Source organism: Lampris incognitus, chromosome 17 (genome assembly GCF_029633865.1).
Source record: "Lampris incognitus isolate fLamInc1 chromosome 17, fLamInc1.hap2, whole genome shotgun sequence".
Lineage (NCBI taxonomy): Eukaryota > Metazoa > Chordata > Actinopteri > Lampriformes > Lampridae > Lampris > Lampris incognitus.
The window spans coordinates 24,865,023-24,891,902 of record NC_079227.1 but is presented as its reverse complement, the minus strand read 5'-3'; the positions used below and the strand labels follow the sequence as shown (position 1 = coordinate 24,891,902).

Here is a 26,880-nt window from a genome sequence, read left to right as displayed (position 1 = left end):
TTAATTCTGTGATTTTACATTTAAATATCCCTTATTACAAGCTTCAATCTTGAGGGAAAAAGCAATTAATCGTGATTTCTTTAATCGATTGACAGCCCTAATACTTTCTCTCTCTCTCTCTCTCTCTCTCTCTCTCTCTCTCTCTCTCTCTCTCTCTCTCTCTCTCTCTCTCTCTCTCTCTCTCTCTCTCTCTCTGTGTGTGTGTATATATCTGTGTGTGTGTGTGTATATATACATATACACACAAACAAACACACACTTGGCACTAATTGTAAGCAAAATCAGAGAGAAACACAAGAGATGATGCTTGCATGCATGTATGGAGGGTGAGGGGGTGTCTGCGTACATGCATGCATGCATGCTCCAGGTCAGAGAATAACACTATTACCTCCGGGGCTGTCTGTCTGATTTGTTGGCCTTTTACCGTGAGTGGGCTTTTACTGCAGCCCTTTATGTTATACTGCCCAAACAACGGCCATTTAGAACACTGCCACACGCACACTCTCTCCCTCTCTCACTCACTCTCTCTCTCTCTGTCTCTGTCTCTCTCTCTCTCTCTCTCTCTCTCTCTCTCTCTCTCTCTCTCTCTCTCTCTCTCTCTCTCTCTCTCTCACCAAGTATACTTTCCATTTAGCATTCAGTCTGCAGTGCTGCCTAAATGACTCCCAAGTGGTCTCCATGACTACAAACCCATGCCCATATAAGGCATTGTGGAGAGAATCTCAACCACCCATCTTCTCCTATTTCCTCCCTCTCTCCATCACCCCCTTTTACACCTATTCCAGCCCCTTCCCCTTTCATTCACTTTCTGAGCTGTGTCAAATACATCAAATGGAAATGTTCCAAAGCACAGGGATGCTGGATATAAAGGAAAAGAGCTTTTCTATGCCACTGTCTGAAACTCGCTGAAGAATGCCTGTCACTCTCTTTTTCTTACTCTCTTTTGATCGCTTCTCCTTGTGCACTACTGTTTGTGTCTGTCTGTGTTGTCTGACTTTCTCAGCCTGAAAACCTGTTATTGGCCAGCAAGATGAAGGGAGCTGCAGTCAAACTGGCAGATTTTGGCCTTGCCATTGAGGTGCAGGGAGACCAGCAGGCCTGGTTTGGTAAAGAACACATACACACACACACACACATACACACTGCATGAGTTTGACAATTATCTAATCTGGAATTACATCTGGTATTTAGCACTGCATACTTGGCACCCACACTCATTCACACACACAGGCTCCTTCTCTGAAACACGTGCACACATAATACACACATGCCCCGATCAGCCAAAACATTAAAACTACTGACAGTTGAAGCAAATAACATGAATTATCTTGTCACAATGGCACTGTCAAGGGGTGAGATATATTGGGCAGCAAGTGAACAGTCAGTTCCTAAAGTTGATGTGTTGGGAGCTTGGAAAATTGGCAAAGATAAGTATCTGAGCTAATTTGACAAGGGTCAAATTGTGATGGCTAGACGACTGGGTCAGAGCATCTCCAAAACGGCAGGTCTTGTGGGGTGTTCTAGATATGCAGTGGTCAGTACCTACCATAAGTGGTCCAAGGAAGGACAACTGGTGAACTGGCAACAGGGTCATGGGTGCCCACAGCTCATGGATGCAGATGAGCAGCGAAGGCTAGCCTGTCTGGTCTGATCCCACAGAAGAGCTACTGTAGCTCAAATTGCTCAAAGAGTTAATCCTGGCTATGATAGACAGCTGTCAGAACACAGTGCATTGCAGCTTGCTGCATATGGGGCTGCGTAGCTGCAGACCGGTCAGAGTGCCCATGATGACCACTGTCCACTACCGAAAGTGCCTAGAATGGGCATGTGAGTGTCAGAACTGGACCATGGAGCAATGGAAGAAGGTGTCCTGGTCTGATGACTCATGTTTTCTTTTATATCCTGTGGACGGCTGTGTGTGTGTGTGTTGTTTACGTGGGGAAGAGGTGTCACCAGGGTGCACTATGGGGAGAAGGCAAGCTGGCGGAGGCAGTGTGATGCTCTGGGCAATGTTCTGGTGGAGAAACTTTGGGTCCTTGTATTCATGTGGATGTTACTTTGACACGTACCACCTACCTAAACATTGTTGTAGATCAAGTACACCCCTTCATGGCAACAGTATTCCGTGATGGCATTGGCCTCAGGTGGTTTTAATGTTTTGGCTGATCGGTGTATATGCAGAACAAGAAGTCACCGTCACATAGGTCAGTGTAAATATACACACATTCATACATGTACATGGAAGCAAAAGAATCTTGTGAGTATTCCTTAAGAAGCTCGTATACACATTACAGTTCAGGGTTATGTCATTGTGCCTTGGCTAGGGGCCCAGCTGCCAGGGTTTGTCCCACTCTGTATGATTAATAGGCATTTGGCTGTGACTACAGTGTCATAATCTGGTCTTAAACTTATGTCCAACAGTTCACCACTCATAACCACTCATGTAAATTTGACAACGACCCCAATTTTGAACATTCATCTGACATAAAAAAAACAGCTTTGGTTAACAGTGACTTGTATTTTTCTTTTGGGCAGGTTTTGCTGGTACCCCTGGCTATCTCTCCCCCGAAGTCCTGAGAAAGGATCCCTATGGCAAGCCTGTGGACATCTGGGCTTGTGGTGAGTCTCAGAAAAAGTCTACTGTTAAACTCATTGTTTTTCCCCAATAGGAAAGTATCAGCAAAAACCAGAAATATCCTAGGACGGTACATTTTCCAGCCACTTTAACAGTTAATCTCGTATCATTTGGAAGTATTTTCTCCTTCAAAAAAACTCAAAATTGTAAAATCGGGGCAGTAGTTATTTTTGGAATCCAGCAGTCTCCTTGGATGTTAAATGAAAAAGATTTGCCTGCACACGTTAAGTCCTTCTTTATCTGACTGAAAGAACATCATTTTATTTATTTAGACGACTGTATGGTCATGAGTGGCAACAAAACATATTTCCCATCTCTGAATGTCAAGAGATTGCATCTCAAAATAGTCAAAATGAGCTCTAGGATCTTGACTATCCCTCCATTTTGTTTCTGTCCTTTAGGTGTTATTCTCTATATCCTGTTAGTTGGATATCCTCCCTTCTGGGATGAAGATCAACACAAACTCTATCAACAGATTAAAGCTGGGGCCTATGATGTAAGTGTGTGTTTATGTGTGCATTGTGTGTAGGTTGCTATGTGTGCACACCCACCCAGAGTTGTCTGTTCACTTTTCGAAGTGTGAGGGGTGCAGTAAAGGCTTGCTAGGAGACTGGTGAATGTTTAATAGTGTCCAATTGAGAGCTGGTCCAAAGCTATTGATCCTATCAGGGCCTCCTTGACGCATTGCAGAGATGGGTGTGTGTGTGTGTGTGTGTGTGTGTGTGTGTGTGTGTGTGTGTGTGTGTGTGTGTGTGTGTGTGTGTGTGTGTGTGTGCGTGCGTGCGCGTGAGTGTGGGGGGGGGGCTGAGTGAATGAAAAAAGAGAGAAGGGGTATCCTCTTGTCTTGGTCTCAGTGGTAATCAACTTACATTGCAGTTTCCATTGGGATGGAGGGGGGGGGGGTCTCCGACTGCTGTCTGAGAAGAATGTATTCTCAATACTGCTTTGATTATGATGTTTGCAGCAAAAAGATGCACACATATTCAGCTATCACAACATGTCGTATGTGATGTCACTTCAATGTATGAAGTGGATCTATGGCTATTAGTTTTTGTGTCAAAATATCACCAGACGTTTTTCCTTTTATGTGCATCTTCGAATAGAATGAAATAATGGCAACACAGACTGATGTGAAATGAGAGCTTGCTGGGTGTCCGGGTAGTGTAGCGGTCTATTCCATTGCCTACCAACACGGGGATCACCGGATCGAATCCCCGTGTTACCTCTGGCTTGGTCGGGCATCCAGACACAATTGGCCATGTCTGCGGGTGGGATGCTGGATGTGGGTATGTGTCCTGGTCGCTGCACTAGCGCCTCCTCTGGTCAGTCGGAGCACCTGTTCATGGGGGGAGGGGGAACTGGGGGGGAATAGCGTGATCCTCCCACGCGCTATGGCCCCCTGGCGAAACTCCTCACTGTCAGGTGAAAAGAAGCGGCTGGCGACTCCACATGTATCGGAGGAGGCATGTAGTAGTCTGCAGTCCTCCCTGGATCAGCAGAGGGGGTGGAGCAGTGACCGGGACAGCTCAGAAGAGTAGGGTAATTGGGGAGAAAGGGGGGAGGGGGCGGACTTGCTGAAACCTAAACAGTTCTTGACTTTTTTATGTAACAATATTTTGCATTAAACCAGCTGATTCATTAAAATTCATCTGATTGTTAGATGGAAACCTTGTGTTTGTTTAGGTGTTCGGGGCTTCTGAAAACCTTTTTTTCCTGTGGTCATCATTTGACGGCTTACTCTGACCCAGGGCCCAGGCTCCAGAAATCATGGTTGTAATTGTATCACGTGATGACCAGCTTGAAACAAGCAGGTTTAGGAAATGTGTATTTATTTCTAATTGACTCACTTTAATTTTCTTTCCCTATCCCCCGTCCCTACTTCTGCCACTATCCCTCAGTTCCCTTCCCCAGAGTGGGACACAGTGACTCCTGAAGCCAAGAACCTAATCAACCAGATGTTGACCATAAACCCAGCAAAGAGAATTACTGCTGAACAGGCTCTCAAACACCCCTGGGTCTGTGTAAGTATTGACACAGACACACACATACACATATCCACTATGCGAAGTGTGTATAAATATACTTTACTCTCACTTTTCCCTTTTGCAGCAACGTTCTACAGTGGCATCCATGATGCACAGACAGGAGACTGTTGAGTGTCTCCGCAAGTTCAATGCTCGCCGAAAACTCAAGGTGATGATTTGATAGACCCTTATCATTCTATCATATCCCTCAATTGCTCATACGTACGTACCTACTACTCACTTCTTCAAGAAAATGTCCCCGTGGCTTTTGTCCTCACTCCCTTATTTTATCTGTGCACATTAGTTCACAGTCTTGCTTTTCACACATCTCACTTAAAAAAAAATAAAAAATAGCCTCATTATGCCTCCCTCACTTCTCTCTTCTTCTCTCTCCAGGGAGCCATTCTCACCACCATGCTGGTGTCCAGAAACTTCTCAGGTGGGTGTGCCCTCCGCCCCTGAAGCAGGCACTGAAAGAGAGGAGGAGTGGACACGCACACACACAAACACATACACTCACCCACTCATTCTCTAAATAACAATGTGTTTGTGTGTACTTAACAGAGTTTGCTTGTTTACAACATTGAAAAGGAGATTGAAAAAAGGAGTTTTCTTCTTCAGTCGATAAGAGAATTTTTCTGTAGAGATGTATTAATATTATGAGCACCTTGCATCCTGACTGATGTGGGTCCAAAATCTGATATTGAAATTATGTAACATACGTGGGTATCAGATGTCGTTACCCATGCTAATGTATTTTTCCCTGTGTGTGTATGTGTGTGTGTGTGTGTGTGTGTGTGTGTGTGAGAGAGAGAGAGAGCTTACATATGTGTGAGTGTCTGTTTCCCTTCTTTCTGCTGGCTCTGGAGTGTCTGAGCGCCTGCCTGTCCTTGAGTGGGAGGCTCAAAGTTTATTGAGATTTTGTATATAAGTGACAGGTGTGGTGTTCTAACAGGAGGTTACTAAGAATGTTCTAATGTCTCAACCTGCTGAGAGGTCTGCTGGTTTAAACCTGTGTCCTCAGCCTTTGGGATTTACTTAATATACAGCTAAAGATTTTACAAGGATAGTTCAGTTTCTGGTGTTTTTACTGTGTGTCCTATCTACATAGAATCAGACAAACTCGTGGATACCTTTTTTTTTTATATCTGCATGTAGTTTGAAGGTATATTGAACGGTGCGCTTAGCCTAGCTTAGCTATTTTTCAGTAATTCTTAAATCCGTCTTTTGCAGAAGACAACGGATGTGCCTTTTATGGAAAAATAGATCCAAACTCTAATCTAATTTTTAGAGTTTTACATGTACTTGTGAAAACATTGGTTTAGAAAAACTGTTAAAGAGAGACTGACATGCCCTTTCTGAACACATTTTTTAACATTGGGAGTTTGAATCATAACTGAAAATAGGTGTGGTTTTATGAATTCAAAGCTATTAGCTACTGTCTTCCTGGGTGGGTGGATCCATGTCAAACGTCACTGTGCTGCCATTCCCGCCCATACCGCTCATGTCCGCCGACATGATAACTGACCGATAAATGTCGATTAATATCACAATTCGGTGAGTATTTTGACTTCATAACTCAAAATCTGTTACAAACAACAATATCACACAGGTACGTGGATATAAAGTTTTTATTTTAGGGCTTTAAACATGAGCGATAGTGCGGTGATGTTTGACATGGATCCAGTTATCTACAGCTCTCATACATAGTATAGTGGGCAGTGTAACCCTATATGCAAATTGACTGGTGTCTACGTGTCCACTGGCACAATTTGTAATTGGACACCATCTACAGTCAATCACAGATCTCTCTCGAGTGGTTGCAGACGCGCTGTTTTGGCCACTGAATTTCTTCATGGCCACATTCCAACTCGGAACATAGCCTGTCAATAGGAATTTTCAGATTTTGATGTCAGTGTCACTTTTATGTTGGACTAACTAGTTAAAAGTATTAACGATTGGCTTCAGAGGGGGTATATTTTCCTTTTTTTGAGAGGAACAGCTAATGATCCCGGTATCCGGCAACTGAGCTAAGCTAGGCTAAGCACACAGTTCAACATACCTTCAAACCACATGCGTAGACATAAAAAACATATCCACGTGTTTGATTGACTCTCTAGTAAAAACCCTGGAAACTGAACTATCCCTTTTAACACTTGACCCAGGGAGGCACAGGGTTGCACATTTTTGCTTTAGTCCATTTCTATTACACCTCATTCACAAAGATTTAGTCGAGGTGTAATATGGCTGGGCTGGAGCTAGCACTCCCTATACTTGCCTAGGGCCAAACTTGAACAACATAGCACTCGTAAGATAGCCTTGCCTAATTTGCATAGCCCCTCCCAACTGTAGCATTTCTGTCCACTAGTGGGCCGGCAGCATACCAACTCTGCTGCTGCCGCCTCCTCCACTGCCTCGCTGGCTCAGGAAGGTACGTCCCAAAGACACGCCCATCCTTCCTCTCTACATACAAAGCTACTTCCTCGCTATAGGGTCATAGTACAGGGTTTCCCTACTTCATCCCTATCCAAGCTCTTGCATGCAGCCTCTGCAAGCCTTCCCTCATACTCTAGAACACATTTCCCTACCAACCCACACACAAATCTGCAAACTCTCTCTATGATGTGTATCATTCATCAACATAAGATGTTGCCCCACGTATGTCTGCTCTAACACATCAGCATCACTTCATGGTTATCAGTTCAGTTGAACTCCCACTTGACTTCACCAAATCTCAAAAGTACTTTTACATTTTCACATTCCATCCAACCCCACTCATCCTTCTTCCTGCATCCTCCATTCAGCCTCCCACCTTTTTGCTAATTGGTCGTCTCTACAGGCAAGCTCCATTACAATTCCCCAACTGCTTCCTACTCCCTCTCTCCTCTCCTCTAGCCATAGCCATGAGGGTGGGTATGGGAATTGGGTGTAGTTGGATGGGGGATGTGGCGTGTATCTTGGGGTTGGAGATTTATCCTGCAGGGGCCGGCAGGAGCTGGGTTGGCGTGCTGCCATCGTCGGACCTGGGTTTGGTCAGAGGGCAGGGGAGGGGTGGATTTGAAGGAGCTGGAGGCAGGGGGGGGGTTAGACAGACGGAGGATGGGTGGGCTGTCCCGGTGGCACACTGCCGGAGCCAACTGTGAAAGCCATCAATGTCACACAGCCCTCTTGATGAATCTCCCCAGATTAACAGTATCCCCTGTCTCGTCTGCCTCCCCCGGATCTGTTTTAGTACTTTGAAAAGGGACTCCTTGCCTCCTTGGAAGTAATGCTTAAGCTGATGTGACAGCAAGTATGCAGCCATGTTGCTGTCAACTACCCTGTGATACATTAGATCAGTTATTCCTCCAAGGAGGGAATGATGCTTTACTCTTTTTTAAGTATTAAAACTGAGCTCTCATCCTTCTGGGTGGGGAGGGATGGTGAAGGTCGGCGATTCCTAAGGTGGCTCCAGGGCTCAAATGGACAGTATTAGAACTAGACACTGTAGAGCAGACTAGATTCTCTGTCACCTTTTTAAAGTAGAGAATCCTTTCTGCCCTACAGCGCATAATACACCTCTATTTAAATAGACTCTCCCTGTAGCTAGAATAGAGATGTTGTGTGCATGGAGAAATGACACTGAAAGATGGCCTCATTGGAGAATGGGTGAGCCAATGGGGAGTTGGGTGATAACCCTGGATTGTGTGAGTGGTGTGCTGCGAATCAGGATGACAGTTATGGCATGATTGTCAGTTAGAGCCCTCCAATTGTGAGGCTTCCTCACTGAGACCGGACCAATCATCTTTTCGTAAGTGCTGTGAATACATATGACATCCGTGATCCAAAGGAGCCCCACCTCCAGTTGTCTGCCTCTGATTTGCCTATTCCTATGATGATGTCACTTGCCACTGCTGAACTCTGGCCCTTCTAACTGCTACCGTACACATTTTTTTTGTATTGCTAAGGCAAGGCTTGGCAGTTTGCTTATGATGCTCCGTCTCTCCCAGTGACGTCATAGCACAGTATGACAGAAGTGTGTGACTGAAGCGTGTGTGTATGTGTTTAAAGAGAGACATGTTTGCCTTGCTGCCTTTCGCATGTGGATGTCCTGTGTGGTGATTCCCTATATACATGTGAGGTGCACCTTCAGAGGCTTTCCTAATGTATTCCTCCCCAGTAATCATTGATCTGATATGTTACTGGAGCAAAGTGTATCCTACCTGTGGTAGACTGTCTGATTCCACTTATCCAGTCATGTCAGATTGGTTATAACTGTCTTTGAGGGAAGCTGGAGGGAGGGGTACATTCAGAGAGCACTGAAACATGGTCACACGCTGACGGTATTCACACTTGTTTGCTATTGTGGTAGAGATGGTAGCCGGACCCCCCCCCCCCCCACTACCGCCACACATACACACACACTTTCCTGGTTGCGGAATGAAAGCTATGCATCCTGCATCTCAGGGGCTGTAGGTATTTTTATATTTTTTTGGTTGCTGCATGGCCAGGCAAAGATAAAACATGCATTTCTACACCACAAACAAGGTTGTGGAGCATGAATTACAACAGGCAACTGTTTGGTTCCTAAAACACTCTTGGTCCCTTGCCTCTTTTCTCTTGAATTGTAATACTGAGCCGTCTTTCAACCTCCCCTTTTTCTCTCTTCTCCTCTTCCATTTGGTTTTGGAAGGTAAGAAACACAAGATGAGATTTTGGAACCCAAAAATCTGTCTTTATGTGTTGGTGTGGTTTTGTGTGTGTGTGTGTGTGTGTGTGTGTGTGTCTGGGTGCGTACACGTGTATCAGTACATAAGAAAGAGGAAAGGAGGTAACAGACTGTCGAGAGCTTTAGACTGCGGGGAGATGACAGGAGCATTTAAAGGAAATCAATGATTTACATTAACCTGGCTCAGCCTTGTCAGCCCTGGCGGCAGTTTGGGTCTAGCCATCATTCTCTTAGATCGGCTGGGGCTGTCAGAGAGGAAATGGATTGAGAAAGTTTACTTTGCTCTCAGGTTTCCGCTCATCCCCCAGATGGCGATGAATGGATTATGATGTGAATGGGTTTCGCAGAGTGTAACAACCTGTGAAGCAAAGGAGAAAATGCTCCCATATCCATTAGACGCATGTAGCTCACTAGCAGTTTGAAATACAACTACCAGGCTGACGTTGTGTTAAAGTTGCAGTTATGGAGTTCCATATATCCTTCACATCATAGATTTGGTCTGTTGCTGGTGGTGGTTGTTTGCTGATGAGAAAGATGTGAATGGAACTGGCTTGAGTGGAACTAATACATTGGTCAGCTGAGAGACTCATCCCCTCTCAATGTCTCCCTCTCTCTCTCTCTCTCTTTTACAGCATGCAAAAGTTTACTCAACAAGAAGTCTGATTCTGCCAAGGTAAAGTTGTCTCACCTTCTCTCCTTTGCAGCCCATCTCTTCCCTCCACAAACACACACAAACACACAGTCTCCCTGCCCTCTCTCTGTGCTTCTCTGTGCCTTGCCCTACTTCTCACTGCCCCTTTTAATACTGTAGCTTGGAAGTAGTGATGCGCGGGTCAGGGTTTTTTAATACCCGCACCCACCCGACTCGTTATCAGAGTCAATCCGCACTGCCTGACCCGCTAAAATATGCGTTAATTAACCACCTGAACCTGACTGGACCCGCAAACCTCCAAATTTAGCCCAGGCTACAGCAAAATGAGCAGTGTTGGACTATTTCAATTTTGGGCTGTTTGCCCAACATAATACACTGATTGCAAGGCGTAGCCTATTGAATATTAGCCTAATAGCTTCGGGGTCTAGGCTACTAAATAAATAGACGAATTCTTCCAAACGGCGTTCTTTATTGTTGAATAGCAGCAAGACATTTCTCTCTCTCTCTCTCTCTCTCTCTCTCACACACACACACAAGCGATGCATCCTTCATTTCTTAATGGTGAACTTTAATGAAATAGTAGCCTTTCTTTAATTTTTATCCCTTCCACCCTCTTTTCCTTAACACATATATGCACACATGCACAAACATATACAGTATAATCTGTTGCTTTCTTTCTTTCTCTTTCTCAATTCCCTTTTTGCTCCATCTCCGTTTGTTTATTTGAACACAGAGAGATGTTTTATATGAGAGGTCTATACTGTCTTTTTCAGCCTAGAGTTTGGCTGCACTGTCTAGAAAAAAATAGAGTCCACAGTTCCAGGATTTAACCTATTTCGACATCCTTTGAGCACACGACCAGCTGAGCTGAAAGCGCACTCACTGGATGCACTTGTTGCTGGGATGCACAGCACCGCTCTAGCCACCATGGAGAGGAGAGGGTATGTATAACAGTGATCCCTCCAAAAGACAAGGACGTCCTCGTGGCACTCGTTGACAGTGAAGTGACTCTGCAGGTAACGCTGTACTTCATCTGGCTCGATTACGTTCGGAGTGTCTTCCAACTCCATGAACATTCTTCGTCTTTTCAATGAATGCTCTGGGATAAAAATGAATGAGTGGCCGTCCTCACAAAGTCAAAGTCGAACCATTCCACACCAAGGTTATTATCGTTAAGGAAAACTATGTGTGACACCTTTTGTGTCATTATCAACAATATGTAAGTTCAGGATGTGTACCTTCCAGAGCCTGCTCCCTGGGGATGCTTGATGCACTCGTCTCCTCCATTAGTGCTACAAAAGGTAACCCAAAATTAATTAGCTTCTAGTATGTGCCTAATTATTATATCTCAATTATACCAACATCTCGTTTCATAAAATTAAAAGTGTAGTAATCTGACTACGGAAGGCTTAACACTAGAACGACCAAGGCTGTCATTTTGATAGTCTTGGATTTTCAAAGTTTGATAACTTTGTTGGGGGGGGGGGGTTACAGACCTGCCGTTCCCTGAATGGTCCTAAAATTGCATATATTTGCATTAAAATTAGTTTTAGATCAATTGCACAAAAAAAGTTATGATAAGCTCTACCTAAAACAACCGTGAGCCGTCAAAAAGACGGCTCGTAATTTGCGCGTGATCGTGCGCGACATCACTATTTATGACGTGTGTTAGTTGCATCATTTCCTTTGCGAAGTTCATTGCTCTGTCCTAGAGACACACTAGCGTTCTCCAGTGCAGAGAAATAGTCTAAACTTGATTTTTGATTATTGCCAACATGTCTGGTTACAGACGCACCATGACTACCACTGAGGCGTTGTGGTATTTACAGGCGTTGGACAGCGGTGACTTTAAATTGTTTGAAAAATAGTATTAAAATTGTTAAAATGGTAATTTTGGTGTCAGTGGTTTCTTAACAGACATACTAACATATGCAATACATTGATATCTCAGATGAGAAAAAGAGAACAAATCTCTCTGACCAAGGCACTCCGTGTAATTATGACTATGCCCTGAAGAAGGCCCGAGCCGCTATGCGTGGGCATTTTTAGGTCCTTTTTGGATATGTCTAAGTTTCAATAAAGACATTTTAATTACACGGAGTGCCTTGGTCAGAGAGATTTGTTCTCTTTTTCTCATCTGAAACTACTAACCTTCGACCAAAGAGCACCCAACAAATATATTACTTAACTACAGAGAGGACTGAGCACGCCACTGACTCCAAACATATACATTAATATCTCAATTGGGTATTTATCTTGACAGAATCTTCTTCTTTCGGCATCATCAGCTATGATGTTGGCCGCCAAAAAACATGCTCAACAACATGTTAAGCATATTTTGGGTTTTCGGTAATGAATAGACAGTGGTTTACCATTGCCTTCTGCCCGCAGTACAGGAGACCAGATACTAGAGTTTCCAGCATGCCTCCTGTTGTCCTGAAGCTACCGTTGGCCAGACGGTTTGGCTCATCCGTCAGCTACAGGTACTACACTGCTGCTGCCCAGTGTAGAGACAGAATATAGAGTTTAAAAACCGTGGGTGGTCATTTTGACGGCCCATGGTCGTTCTAGTAGTTTTTAAGTTCCAGTCGTTGTTTGGGACTGTTTCAATATTTATTTTCAGTTCTTTTTTACATTTCACGTTTTATAGGCCTTGTTACATTTGTCAGATTAGCAATATGTGTTTTCCGTTTTGTTTTTCAGGTAATATTTTCACTTTTTCAATTTTGCTATTCAAGTTCGACCATGTCTCTCCGAAGTTTAAATTGTTTAAAAATAGTATAGTTGTTAAAATGTTAATTTTGGTGTCAGTCATTTCCTAACAGACATACTAACATATGCAATGCATTGATATCTCAATTGGGTATTTATCTCGACAGAATATAGTTTAAAAACTGGCAGTCATTTTGGCGGCATATGGTCGTTTTAGGTAGGAGTGAAATCCCGGTCGTTCTAGTGTTAATTATGAAAATATTACAGGTTGAACTATTACAAGCTGAAATATTAAAATATTACAGGCTGAAATATTAGTTTGCTCAGACTGGGCCTGCAAGGTTGGGATGAGGGCTGCTTTCAGTCTTCAAGCTTCGACTTGGACTGCCAACCTTTCATCTGGCAGGAGCATTTTCAGTGTCTTAAAACGTGGATAGAGGAAAGTGGCCATTTTATGGGTGGGGGTGATCATAAACTTCTCATTTAAGAGCACTCCTGCACGGCTGCAGATGTGTTGCCTTTAGCCTGAATCTCTGCACCAAGGCTCATAATGTCCTTTCAGCCTATGGTGCCACAACAGGACTGTGTTGATTGTTGGGTAGCAGTCATCCTCCATATCTTCTGATGCATCTTTAAAGGGGGACAAGAACTCTCCAATTTTGTTGAGGACCTCTACTCGGATGCCCTCCATGCTCTGTTCTTGCCCCTTGTCCCGAAGCAGCACCAGGATCTCCCTATGCTGCTTGGCAACGGAGCTGAGCATCACTGCCTTGCTGTTCCATCTAGTCTCGCTTTCTTGTAGAACTGCATGTGGAAGGCTGAGCGTGCTACCAGACTTCTTCAAGTGCGCAACCAAGTTTCTTCACTTAACTATTTGGTCAGTCACCTCCCACATGAAATCTGGTGCATCCCTTTCCTCGAATTTATGCTTCAGGGCATTATTGATTACATGCTTCAGGACGTTATTGATCACATGCGCTTCGCACGGTATCCACAAATAGTTCTTAAGCTCAGCTTTAATATTTGTATCCTGATCACTTACAAACACAACTCTTGACAGGCCTCCAGCTGATATGCCAATTTCTAAAAGTTCCTAGCTGATTTGTTCGTGTATGTTCATGGCAGTTTTCTTTATTGTTGCGTCGAGCTATAAAGTGGAAATTACTTGACTCAACAGTTTCTAGTCTTCTTTGGCGAAGTGACATGTCAGCACTGTATATGATCTCATATTGAGGCTGTCTGTCCACATATCGGTTGTAATGTCAATTCAGTATTCTAGCACTTTGTTGATAGACTGACAGAGACTGGCTTTTTCTTTTTTAGCCATCTCTTTTGCTCTGTTGCAGATGGTCTGCCTGTGAGGGATGGTATGTATAGTTGGCTGCATCCACTCCCCCAAAACGTGCACTGACATTTATTAGCCCTTGTGCCACATGAGTAAACCCCTTACCGGACACGATATCAAATGGGTGCACGTCAGAGCCGCAGAGGCACCTTGTTCTTCATGAATACTGACACCAAGGGCTGATAAGATTGAACTTGTTGAGTGGGCTTGCTAGGCTGTGAGGCGGCAGCCCCACGACATGAATGCCTATTCAGGTTTGATGTACCTGTCTTATGGCCATCATATTTGTACAATGCCTCACAACTCAAGCAGATAACATAGTCTGTCATGATATCATAGGACAGGCATGCAACCTTGGCATTGCCTGTTTTTAACTTTTCTCTGGTTAAGTGCGCCATATCGTCAGTGGTAGCCTCTTATTTCTGACTAAAAGAGTTTTGACGGCATAGACAAAAGCTGCATATACCACTTAGGGAAAAATCTTGGACAGAAGCCTCAACACTCTAAAACACTTGCATTTACCACAACCACAATCACAAATCAGTAAGGAAGGAAGGAAGAATTTATTTGTCATTTCATATTATGTACTACGTACACAAAAGAAACAAAATTACGTTTCCCCCAGCCCACAGCAGTGCAACACAAAAAACACATCTAAAAACAACACCACCAAAAACAGAGAGAACAAAGCAAAAAGAAGAAAAAAACACAGCCAACAACACAGGCCACCCAGTGCAACATAGTCCAAAAACTCCACTGTCCGGAGAACGAATACCAGCCAGGATGACTGCTGGAACTGCCGGTCTGCATGGGCTAGCAGTAAGCCTAGCCTGCCCCGCCTCCGCGTCCTGTCAGACCACCCGCGGTGTTTCCCCCTCAGGCGGAGCTCCAGGTAGCACCATGGTCCCTGGGCCTGTCAGATGCAGCAGTCCAGGCTCCCCCAGCTGATCCAACGCTAGCTCTAGCCAGACACCCTCAACACACCTCCTCTGCATTCCACACAACGACACAAACGCTGACCTAGACAAAAACACTGCACAGTCAACGCTAGACAAGGCCGCCAGCAGACCGCCTCAGTGTTATGTCTCAGGCAGGGCCGTGGGCTAGCAGTTAGCTTAGCCTGCCCTGCAGCAGACCAAGTTCTCTCAGCCGATCCAGCACCAGCTCTCCCAGCCAAACTAAATCGACGATCAAAATAGAAATTTAACATGATGACACAAACTTAGACGTAGATCTGGACAAAGACACTGCATAATTGGCACTGGGTGAGGCCGCCGCAAACACGAGTCCATGCTGCCATCTTCCCACACCGGAAGTGAGTGTATCACTGGATGATAAAGCTTAAAATCGATGATAAAGCTGGTTAGGTACATGCATGTGTGTGTTTGAGAGAGAAAGGAAGGGGGAGGGGAAGAGAAGGTGGACTAGTAATGCACAGTTCTAGCCTATTGCATGCAATAGTTATTTATAACTTACTCGGAACGCTGCTTTACCACTTTTTGACCCAGCCCACCCGAACCTGTGATATTTTCTAGTAAGCCCGACCCAAACCCGCCTGACCCACAGGTTGTGGGTCGACCCGTATATCACTTCTAGGAAAAGTGTTTCCTTATATACTAATAAATGTTGTTCTCTCTTTCATTTTACTCCTCCGATTATGCTTCCCATATTTCCCGGACTATAAGTCTGTTTTTTTTTTGTTTTTTTTTATTACTCGTCTAGCTGGTCAAGTCCATTTTATTTGTATAGCCCAATATCAAAAATTACAAATTTGTCTCAAGGGGCTTTACAGCAACACAACATCCTGTCCTTCGACCCTCACATTGGATAAGGAACAACTCCCTATGGAAAAAAAAAACTTTTAACAGACAGAAAAAGTAGGAAGAAACCTCAGGGAGAGCAACAGAGGAGGGATCTCTCTCCCAAGATGGTCCTGCGACTTAAATTCCAAAACAACTTACTATGTAATTTTGTGGGGTGAATACAATGCAGTTAACTAAGCCCACTAGATGGCACGGTTTAATGTTGTGACTCAATTGAAAACACTGTACCACCATATAAACGCGACTTATACACCAAAGTGACTTGTATATGTTTTTTTTTCCTTGCAACAATACATTTTTGCTGAGTGTGACTTGTACTCTGGTGCGACTTGTAGTTAGAGAAATACACTAGTTTCTTTTCATTTCTTGTCAGAGATTACGGTTTCTCTGCTGTTGTCAGTTTTGCTCTCAAATGATGCCGTAGAGGAGTGATTGATAGGACAGGACAAGACCCTGTTCTAGTTCCTTCCTCTCTTCGCTCTTTTCTCTCTCCGAGCACTCTGTCATTCACTACTACTGTAAACTACACCTCTCCGCACACATACACACACAAAAGCACGCACATGTCCTCCTACCTCCTCCTTTACTTCTCGCCTGCCCCTGGGGGTCACTGTGTGCAGTTAAGTGGCGGAGGCATGGAGAGCTAGTGAAGCAGTAAAAAGGATGATCTAGAGGCCATTCTTCTGCACTCACGCTTCTCATTTACCCTTTTAGCTCGCAGCAGCCTAGGAGTCTCGACAGACATTATCTCCCACTTCATAAACGGCGAATGATTTTAATGCGTCTGTCCATCTGTGTGTGTGTGTGTGTGTGTGTGTGTGTGTGTGTGTGTGTGTGTGTGTGTGTGTGTGTGTCTGTGTATGTGTGTTTTCGCACGTGTGGTGTGCACACATTGACTGTTGGGCCTTCAACCTCAGCCCTCAACCAACAACAGCAAGAACAGTATAGTGAGTGCCATCAATGCCCTGAAAGATGGCAACATGGCAACCAACTCCCAGATGGTACAGTAGGCCGCCGCAAGTGAACCGCTCCTCCTCCCAAACTCCCGCGATCTCATAGCAGCACAATTGTGCCTCGTCCGCCAGTGTCAAAGTTGCCACTTTTCACCCCTCAACCACCATTCAGAAAGAATTGTGCCCTCGCAATCCATCATCCAGTAATGCCTTGTGACCGTTGTTTTTCCCAAGGTGCACATGTGCTCCCGAATTTGTATTTCTATTCTTATCTTATCATCTAAGCTGATGAGGGACACTTATGATGACGTCCACTTTGTAAAAAAATAAAGTGCTTGAAAATGCTCATCCCTACTTTGGATCTCCGGTTGCACATGTGCCCCTTGATTAGTTCTCTGAGGAGCATGACTTTGTCTTTAGGAGCATATGCTGGTGAAACGGTAGCACGGTAGAAGCCTGGTTCTCCCAGCATCCCTTGAACCCCTTGTTGGCTTTCCAAACACTAGCTAGCTCCATTTTATCTTGGGTTCATGTGCACTTTCCTGCAGCATATCATCCTTTTCAACCATGCTTTTTAATCTTACTCATCTCCCTAGAAGTCTAACACACCCAACAAAGTCTGCTGTACTCTGTAACCATCTAATTGTTTTTAACCAGTTCAGCCTTCTGTCCTACCCTAATCAATTTATCTTCCCCTTGTTTTGACATCCTGCCACATTGCCAAATGTATGTCGCATCATCCATGACTAGCATGTAGGGTTGGGGTTCGAAAGCATTTTATCGAATCCAAATCCAGTGTCAAATCTACTTATTGAATCTGAATCCTTTTGAATCTCTTATTGAATCTTTTAGGTAAATTATTGAATCTTTTAGGTAAATTTTTAGTGCAGGTATTGGGGAGGATTCTAGGGGCAATATCTCAGATTATCTGTAAAACTTTAATTACTTTCTATTGGTAATAAATAATACTCCCTCGACTCTGAACAACCACAACAAAATTATACTGCTATCATATGCATGGAAGCTGGAAACCTGAGTTGGAGCTTCCGTTGCCTGACATACTGAAATTTACTTAATGTTCACAGAGGAAAAATGCAAATAACTAAAAATAAATAAATCAACCCCATGGACATGTATCGCTGACTTTGCTGTGTAGACTACTTATTGTAGCACCATTCAGCTTAGCTGGTAATGAATTGGCTACACTTGCCACAGTTTGGAAGTCACTTGATCTCATGTCAAAGATGCCATGTTCGTCAATCTTATCTGATGCAGCGACTATAAATGTTTGACCAGGGGGTTAGGAGTTCCTCCTTTGCTTTTGGAGACCACAAATATTGCATTTGACTGACATTTTGTTTATCCTTATGAAATGCACCTTGGAGTGTTTTTGCCGATTAACCTTGATGGCTATTAAACAAAGTAGCTCAAACAAAGTGTGCTGGGTGGCCATACCTGCATGACATCACAACTTGTTGCATTACATCTACAAAATCAAAGATTAAGTGACCTTTACAGTGGATATACAACAGGGCTTCAGATTTGCAAGGAAAAGGATTCAATAAGAGATTTGTTTCCCTCAGAGCTTATTGGATACAGACAACCTTACTAACATATTCTAGTTACATAGCCTTTAGTAGCATGTATTGTATCATGTCTTCTACTGTAGGGGAGTGATTGTATAATACATTGCCTGATCAGGTAGTGTTTCTCAGCTGGTCGGTCGAGACCCCAATAGTATGTCTCAAGATGTTCTGACAGGGATGGAGTCAGAGAACAACCCAGTTTGAGATTTGGGTTAGTCTGATATCGTCGAGAATGGTGACATCAAACTTGATATAAAGTTTGGGTCTCCAGTAGACCAGTAGAGAAGCACAATATGATTTCTGCCATATTCCAGAACTAACTGCATTCTTCCCCACAGGAATCTCAGAGCACAGTGGTCCACAACCCTCCTGATGGCATTAAGGTGAGACTTGTGTTTTCCTCTGTCAGCCTCAGACTTGGAAACACCTGTGGCAACCAGACAAGTGACTGTCGTGTCTGTTAGACTCAATACCAGCTTGGTTAATTGCTCTGTCTGCATTTCTATCCCACTCACTTGGCACTCTAGGGGTCAACAGAGAGCAATGCCACCAACGACGAGGACGAAATGAAAGGTAGGAAAGGTACACTGTATTTTCTGTTCCCCTTTTCCCCTGCTGTCTGTCTCTTTTTTCTCTCTTGCTCCCCCCCTTATAGAGAAAAGTATGTAATTGATGGTAGTGATATAGGTATGATTAGGTGTGGTGAGATACTACATGTGTCTCTCACACTCTTGATTGTGTTCATGCGGTGTGTGTTCGTGTATGTGTGTGTGTCCATGTATCTGGTTGTGTTTGTATACGTGTGTGAGTGTGTGTGTGTGTGTGTGTGTGTGTGTGTGTGTGTGTGTGTGTGTGTGTGTGTGTGTTCTAGCAGACAGCTCGGCGCTGAGTCAGAGCAGTGCCACTGAGGAGATGCCCCCCCTCCTGTCCTCACCTCAAAGCTCACCTGCCAGTAAGTGTATCCATGGCAACCAAAGGCTATATGGTCGCCCCTGGCAAGGACCCCCCAGCCACCCACTCCCAGCTTTGGGCCTTCTGTGATCACATGAAATACCTCCCAATTTCCTCTCAATCTGGCCCATCCAGCTTTGTGTGCACTGACCTGCCCTTGTGTTACCCTCATGATCAGTACATCCGCCCCCTATGTTTCACCATTGTGGTAGTCCCCAGTTGGAGGAAGCCGTGCTTCCCTTGCGGCTGCAGGTATTCAGACATCCTCCCCCCAGCCTCTTTGCTGCTGCAGTTGCTCAGCAGAGGCCCTGCCTGGATGACTTTACCCACAACACATTTTTCTTGTCCTTGCCATCCTCTCCTCTGCTGTCCGTTACCCCACTCCTCTCTTTACTTTCTTCCTCCCCTTCTCTCCACCCCCCTTGCTCCTCTTCTTTTTTCTCTCATAATAACCTTAATAACCTCTCATCCACTCTTTTTTTTTCCCTTGGGATATGTCCTCGCCTCTCCTTTCCTGTCCCCTTTCACTCTCATCCTGCCCCTTTTTCCTGTCCTTCCCTCCTGCTCTCCTCACATACCTGCAATAAAGGAAGCAGATGTGTGCACCATCACTCCCTCTCTATCTCACACTCTCTCAAACATGATGCTTTCCCATAGGTCCTTTTGTAAGCCAACCACAGCTTCGCTCCTCTCTATTCCAGTGCGATGTCTGGTCAGAGGAGACTTCATAAAATCGCTCTTCAGCAGAGCAGAGACAAACGGCGGCCTGCTAAACAACATCTTGCAGCATCGCAATCAGTCTCGCTCACCGCACCCTTGGCCAACTCTGCCTGTGTCGTCCTCATGTCACCCACCTGCATGTCTTATCAAACACCCACACTAACTCTGTGTGCTGTTTCTGTCTGGCATCTATTTATGATAAATTACATTGTGCACTAACCCGTGTCAGCCATGTCTCTTTTTGTCCAACTCTGTAACCTATTTCTGGTTTTGTCTATGTGTTTGTATGTTAACTGCATGAGCTGTGTGCATATTTTGTGTGCATAATTTTCAATGTACATCTGAGTCCATGTCTGTGTGTGTGTGTGTGTGTTCGTGTGTGTGTGTGTGTTCGTGTTCATTTTTGTGTGCATTTGCATGCATGTGAATGTGTTGACCGTGCGTTGTGTGTTCCAGCTGTTCAGCCGCATGATGTAAAGCGCATGGCATGGAACAGCACAGGCAACAGCTCCTGCCCTGACTTGGAGCACACTAAGTGTGCCACTCCCACCGCTCCACTAGGGAGCAACCCTGTCCCTGCTAAAAGCAACACTCAACCAAGTAAGAGAACACATACGTAGGGTTTTCCCCCGGAGTTTACCCTGCCACTCAACTAGTGCTGCTATTGCAGAAGAAAGCTATAAAATAACAATCTTGAAGATTCTCACTTTGATCAATGTCTATGAAGTGAATGTCTTCTGCCAAACAAGGTGACACGATGATGCAGCCTATTGGCGACAGATGAAAGCCCTTGCATTTGCAGTAATTTGGAGAAATACAGATGTGTGTCTGGCAAATTTCCTGCCAAAAATCCCAGGTGGTGCAGGTGGTAGTGGCTTGTTCTAAATCACCCAGCAGTGGTTGATCCGCCACAAAGGATGGTGTTTGATGTTGTAGTGGACAAACTAATTAGCGGTTTTGAAGTTACTCCTGGGAAGTCAAAAATGAATGAAACTGGAATCTTCGAGATTGTCTCTTAAACATTTCTTGAAGAAAAAAAAACTGAAGTAATGAAAGGAACTTTTTTATCAACAGGTAGGCCTATGCAATTTTTAATTGACTTTGGCTACTCACTTTTCAGTGATTGATTGATCATTTGGCTGTTAGGATCTTTGTTGTACAAGACATTAAGATGGCTTTTAGCAATGTTTTTTTTCTTTTCTATGTATTATGAGTAATATCCAGAATGTTAAAGATATCTTGCAACAGAATAGTATTCACAAATAGGCCTATGTATGCTATTGGTCTTTGATAAACACCACAGAATGCATGATTGCAGTTTTGGTTAACAGTACTGCGGGAGAGTCCAATTAAATTGATGATTTTAATATTTAAATCTTTAATGCTGAAATCCTGATAGTCAGCAGAATTTATTGTTCCAAGCCCAGCGAATCTCATGGCACCCGGTATCTTTACCCTGCCAAAGTTTAACTTAAAGGGATATTTATGCAGCAGTGTTATGTGCACCCACACATGTTCTGTAGCAACTAGTCTTTGCTCAGGTCCTATTTTGTACAAAAGATGAGAGGGAGACAAACTGATACTCTTGTACACCAAGAACCCATGTGCAACCCGCATTTCCCTATGCAGGGCTGACCCTTTTTACACCAAGCCTGGTGACTACTATTTTCCCTGGTGTCAAGTCGTTTACACACGACATGGGAATGGCACTCTGAATAGGCATTGCGTCATGTTGTTGCCTACTCTGGTCTGTGTCACTGACAGAGGATATAAACTTTGTTTACAGCCGGTTCAACATAGAGCTGACCGCAGTGGATAGTTTCTCTTGCATGATTGCATTGAATTATTTCATTGTTAGCCTTGCATATCGTCACCTTCTTAAAATAATCGCCTAAGTCATATTTTCAAGTTTTTCCAAAAACAGAATAAACTGAAACTGTAACAAAATTTGTCCGTTTATTCTGTTTTTTGAAAGATTTGAAAATATGACTTAGGCCATTATTTTAAGAAGGTGACAATATCTCAAATGCCACAATTTTACCTAATCCAAGAAGCCATTAGGTAGAAGAGAGTGCAAGTGATGATGGAGAGGGTCAGACATCCCCAGTATTTAGTATTTACAGAGGAGGAGAGTATTTCTGTTGTCTTCCACAGTGACTGTTGTGAGTGTATAAAATTAGTGTGTGCTGTATAAAATCAGCGATGTCAGCCAGTTAATTCCTCAAACCATGTTGAATCTTTTTCACTGAGCAAGACACAGGGCAGCCCTTTTACACCAATGCTTGACATGTGTCCAACATAGGTAAAGAGCTTGGTGTAAAAAGGGTATGATGGTCACAGCAGCAGGGCATGAAGTGATTTAAAATTGGAGTAGAGATATAGACACAGGAGAAGGGCAGGAAGTGAGAAAATGGAAGTTAGTTATCTTCACCTTCTACCTTTCCATTGCTTTTCTATTTGTTCTAACATATTCCGTTTCTCCACTGTTCTGTCTCTCTCTTTCTCACCTCTAGCTCGTAAACAGGAGATCATCAAGATAACAGAGCAGCTGATTGAAGCAGTCAACAATGGAGATTTTGATGCCTACACGTGAGTACAGCGTGTAGCATACAATACCAGTAGTCTATGAACTGGGTGCTCTTTCACATGACCAACAAGGTTATGTCTTTACCACTGTTAAATACTGCTTCACTCTGTCTGTTCCTCCATGCCCCGCTGTTCTAATTGCTCGGTCTCTCACTAACTTGCTCGCTGTCTCTCGCTCTCCCTCAGGAGGATTTGTGATCCTGGGCTGACCTCTTTTGAACCCGAGGCTCTAGGGAACCTAGTAGAGGGCATGGACTTTCACAAGTTCTACTTTGAAAACTGTGAGTCTGCTCTGTTTCTGTGTTCTCTCTCAAACACTCACACATACTATACAAACCTGGATCAAATTGCATTTTTGTACATTAATTTTGCACAGAGCATTACTTGTGTGTTGTGCCCTCACCCAAATAGGAGAATATAATGTGTGCCAAATAGTTTAGACTGTCTGCAAAGCAAAGTGTTTTGATAGTCATTTTAGGATGATTTCTCTGACTTATAATTTAACAGACAGCATATGAAATGTCGAAAGGCAGTAAACTCCACTCAGGAATCGCATCAATGATACCCTTACACACATGCTCAAATTATAGAGTTTGAAGCTGTTGATTGTAGCCGTTGTGTCCAGTTATTGCCTTTTTATGCAGTGACATGATAAGCATCATCCCTTTATACCATCTCTTTATTTGTTTGTCAGTGCTGAGCAAGAACAGCAAGCCGGTTCATACCACCTTGCTCAACCCACATGTGCACTTGATTGGAGAGGACGCGGCATGCATCGCCTACATCCGGCTGACGCAATTTGTGGACTCAACAGGCCGCCCTCGTTCCAGCCAATCAGAGGAAACCAGGGTGTGGCATCGCCGCGATGGCAAGTGGCTCAATGTTCACTTCCACTGCTCAGGAGCACCCGCCGCACCACTGCAGTGATCAGGTACACACACTTTTAAACATGCACACACATAAAGGCTCACATAAATTGAAAATTTTCGTAGCTTTACTTGTGTAATAAAAAAAACTAGCAGCTGAATTTTGACTCTGGCTTCTCAGTTGTTCTCCTCTAATAACTGTGTTGGTGGTGACTAGCATTTCTTTTCTATTGCAAAAATCATATTTGCATGGTAAAATGAAAGTATTTTGTGAACATGAAGATCTGTTACTGTAGCCAATGCCAAAAAGGTAATTATTGTTATTTTGTCCCACCCCTCCCCACTCTTCTTTCCCTCAGTGGTCCTGAGACTCCAGATTACTGGAGTGTGTGTTCTGGGGGGCAGTTTTTTCGGCAAGCGTCTTTAAGGGGCATGTCCTCTATGTGGATTGGCTAATGCCAGGAGCCCGGCCGGGCGAGATTGCAGCCCTCTCCACAACACCAACCAATCCCGTCCCTCCTTTGACCTGCTGGGGGCCGGCTGAATACAGACACCGCCCCCTTGGGATGATGCATGTATCTGGCGCCCAATAGGAGGGTGCGTCTTTACCCTCTGACCCTCCCCTGGCAGCCATCTTTTTTCTGCCCGTGCGAGATGAGACGTCCAGGGGAGGAGAGGGTTTACTGTTGAACTTGTGACAGTTTATGAGTATGAGTTATGAATATACTGTAATTATGACTAGATGTACCAGACACCACCAAAACCCAACCGAGCATTTATACTTACATTCTAATAAGGGAGGCACAGAGAAGCATATGGAGGTAACTGATGAGATTTTGGACACATTTGGCATTCTTGGGAATACCAAGGCAGAAAGTGTCGCGCTAGACACTCGGAAGTTAATGCAAAGATTAAGGGGGAAAAAAAGTCTCCCCAGCTCAAGTCTAGAGGGGGATTAAGAATTATGTCTTGATTGCGCGAGAGAACTTGATGAGATAAGAGAAACTCGATATCAAAAACGTGAAGCACCAAAGTGTAGAACTTTAGGCTTTTTATGTGTTTTGTGTGTTTCTGTTTTCATCTGAATCCTTGTTTATCGAGAGAAGTGGGGGGGGGTGTGCGTTTGAGATTGACGTGTTTGTTGTGGGGTTATTTTTTGGGGGATTTTGTTTGTTTGTTGTTTTAGTGTCCTATTGTATTGCGTCCCTGTGTGTAACTGGAGATTTATGTCTGACTGATCCTGTATCTGAGGCTACTTTTTAAACGACTGAGTTTTTAATGCGGTTTTAATGTGCGAGTATAAAGCTGCCGTGTTTGTAACATGTTTAGTTCTGTGTGTGTGCAGCGGAGGGTGAGAGAGGGGGCCGGGAAAGGCGCCTGCGTTTTGCATGTTTGCCGGCCACCTCTCCTTCGCTTGCCCCTTGGCCTCGACTCTGTCGCTGTCTCTCTCTTTCTTTCTCTCTCTGTCTTTCCCTCTCTCTCTCTCTCTCTATCTCTCTCTCTCTCTCTCTCTCTCTCTCTCTCTCTCTCTCTGATCCCTCCTCCCTCTTTTAACCCGCCAGAACAACTCCCTCTTCCTCCCCCGTATCTGCTTTCTGCTCTCGAGGGGCTAACGGTTTGTTTATAATCACTGTGTAAATACAGTGTATGTATAGATATATATGTAGAAAAGTGTAATATATGTACATGCATCTATGAGACGCTCATCCTGTGCATCTGGCTGTGGGATCACCCCACGGTACCTCGATCATGATCTTACATCCCGTTTTGAGCTGAGAGCATGAAACTACATTGATCTTTAACATTTTGAGCACTTGGTTGATTAGAGTGTTTTTCTAATCGTTGCGATGCTTTCTTAAAATACCACTGCGCTGGTAGTTTTCTCCTACATCAATATGAAGCCACACAAATAGACACGCTACCAGCTCTTGTCCCATGGACACATGACTGTTTTTAAAGACGCGGAATAGATTACTATACAGGGTAAAACTATGTCGACCCCCCCATACACACACACCCTTTTCTCTCCTCTTTGATTTTGAAGGACCTTGATCATAACCCTCCTCCGGTCCCACAGTGCTGTGAGTTGTCTCTCCCATGTGGTCTACAACACATATCGTATGCAAACACACACACATACACACACACACGCCTGGTGGTGTTTTACCCTTTGTAACATATCTGCACCACTGCCCTGTGTGACCACAGCGTAACCCTGGCCGTGTCGCTTAATTGTCTCCATTCATGCGTGCAGTTGGATCTGAACCTGTTTTTGATAGCTCCCTGCTCTTGAAATGTTTGTTTGTACCTCTCTTCGTTGTTTCTCTGTTACCCGTAATGTTAGTTTTGAGTTTTGTCGTTGCTGTTAACTGTCGTTTTTTGCCGTTGGGTAATTTGCCGCGCTGCCAAGCTGGAGTTCTGCACTCTCCCTCGGAGACACACGCACTCACACAAAAGGGAAAAATAAGAGGGAATAACATGGAATTATGATTGAATGATCATCGATTAATCCAAACTAAATTATTTATTAATGTGTAATAATCTACCCTTGGTGGTTTTTAAACTCTGCCTGCTCGGTGTTGAGAGAGGGCGAGAGAGCGAAAGAGAAAGTTGTGTTGGTTGGCAAGTTTTTGTGACCTACACCGATAAGCCAGAGCAGGAGACCAAGTTATATGCATGTTTCAGTTAAGCATTTCTACCATGTACCTACCTGAATAAGGATGGAGATAGTGTTTATAATATATATTTGCATCTTTAAATCGAGAACCTCCTCTATCCAGAATGTTGAATAGGTGACACGAAAAATAAATGTTAAAAAATTAAAAAAAAAAATCAAAAAATGAATTTTAAAAAAGGATTCAGGAGCCGTAGCTTGGTATGAGGCCCTCGATGTTAGCATTTTCCCCGCATTGTAATGAAATACTATTGGGCTGCGCTTTCCCCTCCCCAGCCGTCACCTGGATGCTGGAGTTTTTTGCATGATCATGATGTACCTACAATGAAATACAACCATGAATTGATGACTATCAAGTGTTTGTCTGAGTGTTAGTTGGTCTTCATCATAGCTTTGTTATTCTTCGAACTTGGATCTTGAAAGTATTTAATAAAAATACTATTTCAGCACTTGTCTTTGACTTGTCTCTTTGAATTTGAACGCCCTCAGCCAGGAAAACTGCAGCCCGCTCATCGGTTTGGACAGTTTAAACTCGGCTAGTATCGACTTTGGTATCGACCAAAACATTTTTTGGAAAGAATTTCAGAATTTACAATTGATAAATAAAATCTGATATCCTAGGGTACTTTTTCCATACATTATTGT

At 43.9% G+C, this 26,880-nt stretch overlaps 1 protein-coding gene across 1 annotated transcript in view; it reads left to right on the top strand.

Annotated features, from left to right (window-relative positions):
• The window catches only part of LOC130127490 (calcium/calmodulin-dependent protein kinase type II subunit gamma-like), a 50,945-nt gene extending 24,267 nt beyond the window's left edge, over nt 1–26,678 (top strand). Inside the window, exons 7-23 of the mRNA XM_056297153.1 lie at nt 1,004–1,106; nt 2,536–2,619; nt 3,037–3,131; nt 4,534–4,656; nt 4,745–4,828; nt 5,056–5,098; nt 7,028–7,090; nt 10,000–10,040; nt 16,817–16,900; nt 18,777–18,821; nt 18,966–19,011; nt 19,313–19,390; nt 20,566–20,709; nt 22,623–22,698; nt 22,882–22,976; nt 23,390–23,626; nt 23,921–26,678. Coding sequence (XP_056153128.1) covers nt 1,004–1,106; nt 2,536–2,619; nt 3,037–3,131; nt 4,534–4,656; nt 4,745–4,828; nt 5,056–5,098; nt 7,028–7,090; nt 10,000–10,040; nt 16,817–16,900; nt 18,777–18,821; nt 18,966–19,011; nt 19,313–19,390; nt 20,566–20,709; nt 22,623–22,698; nt 22,882–22,976; nt 23,390–23,622 — 1,437 coding nt within the window. The 3' untranslated portion in view covers nt 23,623–23,626; nt 23,921–26,678. The remainder of the gene's footprint in view (nt 1–1,003; nt 1,107–2,535; nt 2,620–3,036; nt 3,132–4,533; nt 4,657–4,744; nt 4,829–5,055; nt 5,099–7,027; nt 7,091–9,999; nt 10,041–16,816; nt 16,901–18,776; nt 18,822–18,965; nt 19,012–19,312; nt 19,391–20,565; nt 20,710–22,622; nt 22,699–22,881; nt 22,977–23,389; nt 23,627–23,920) is intronic.
• Nucleotides 26,679–26,880: the final 202 nt, after the last annotated feature.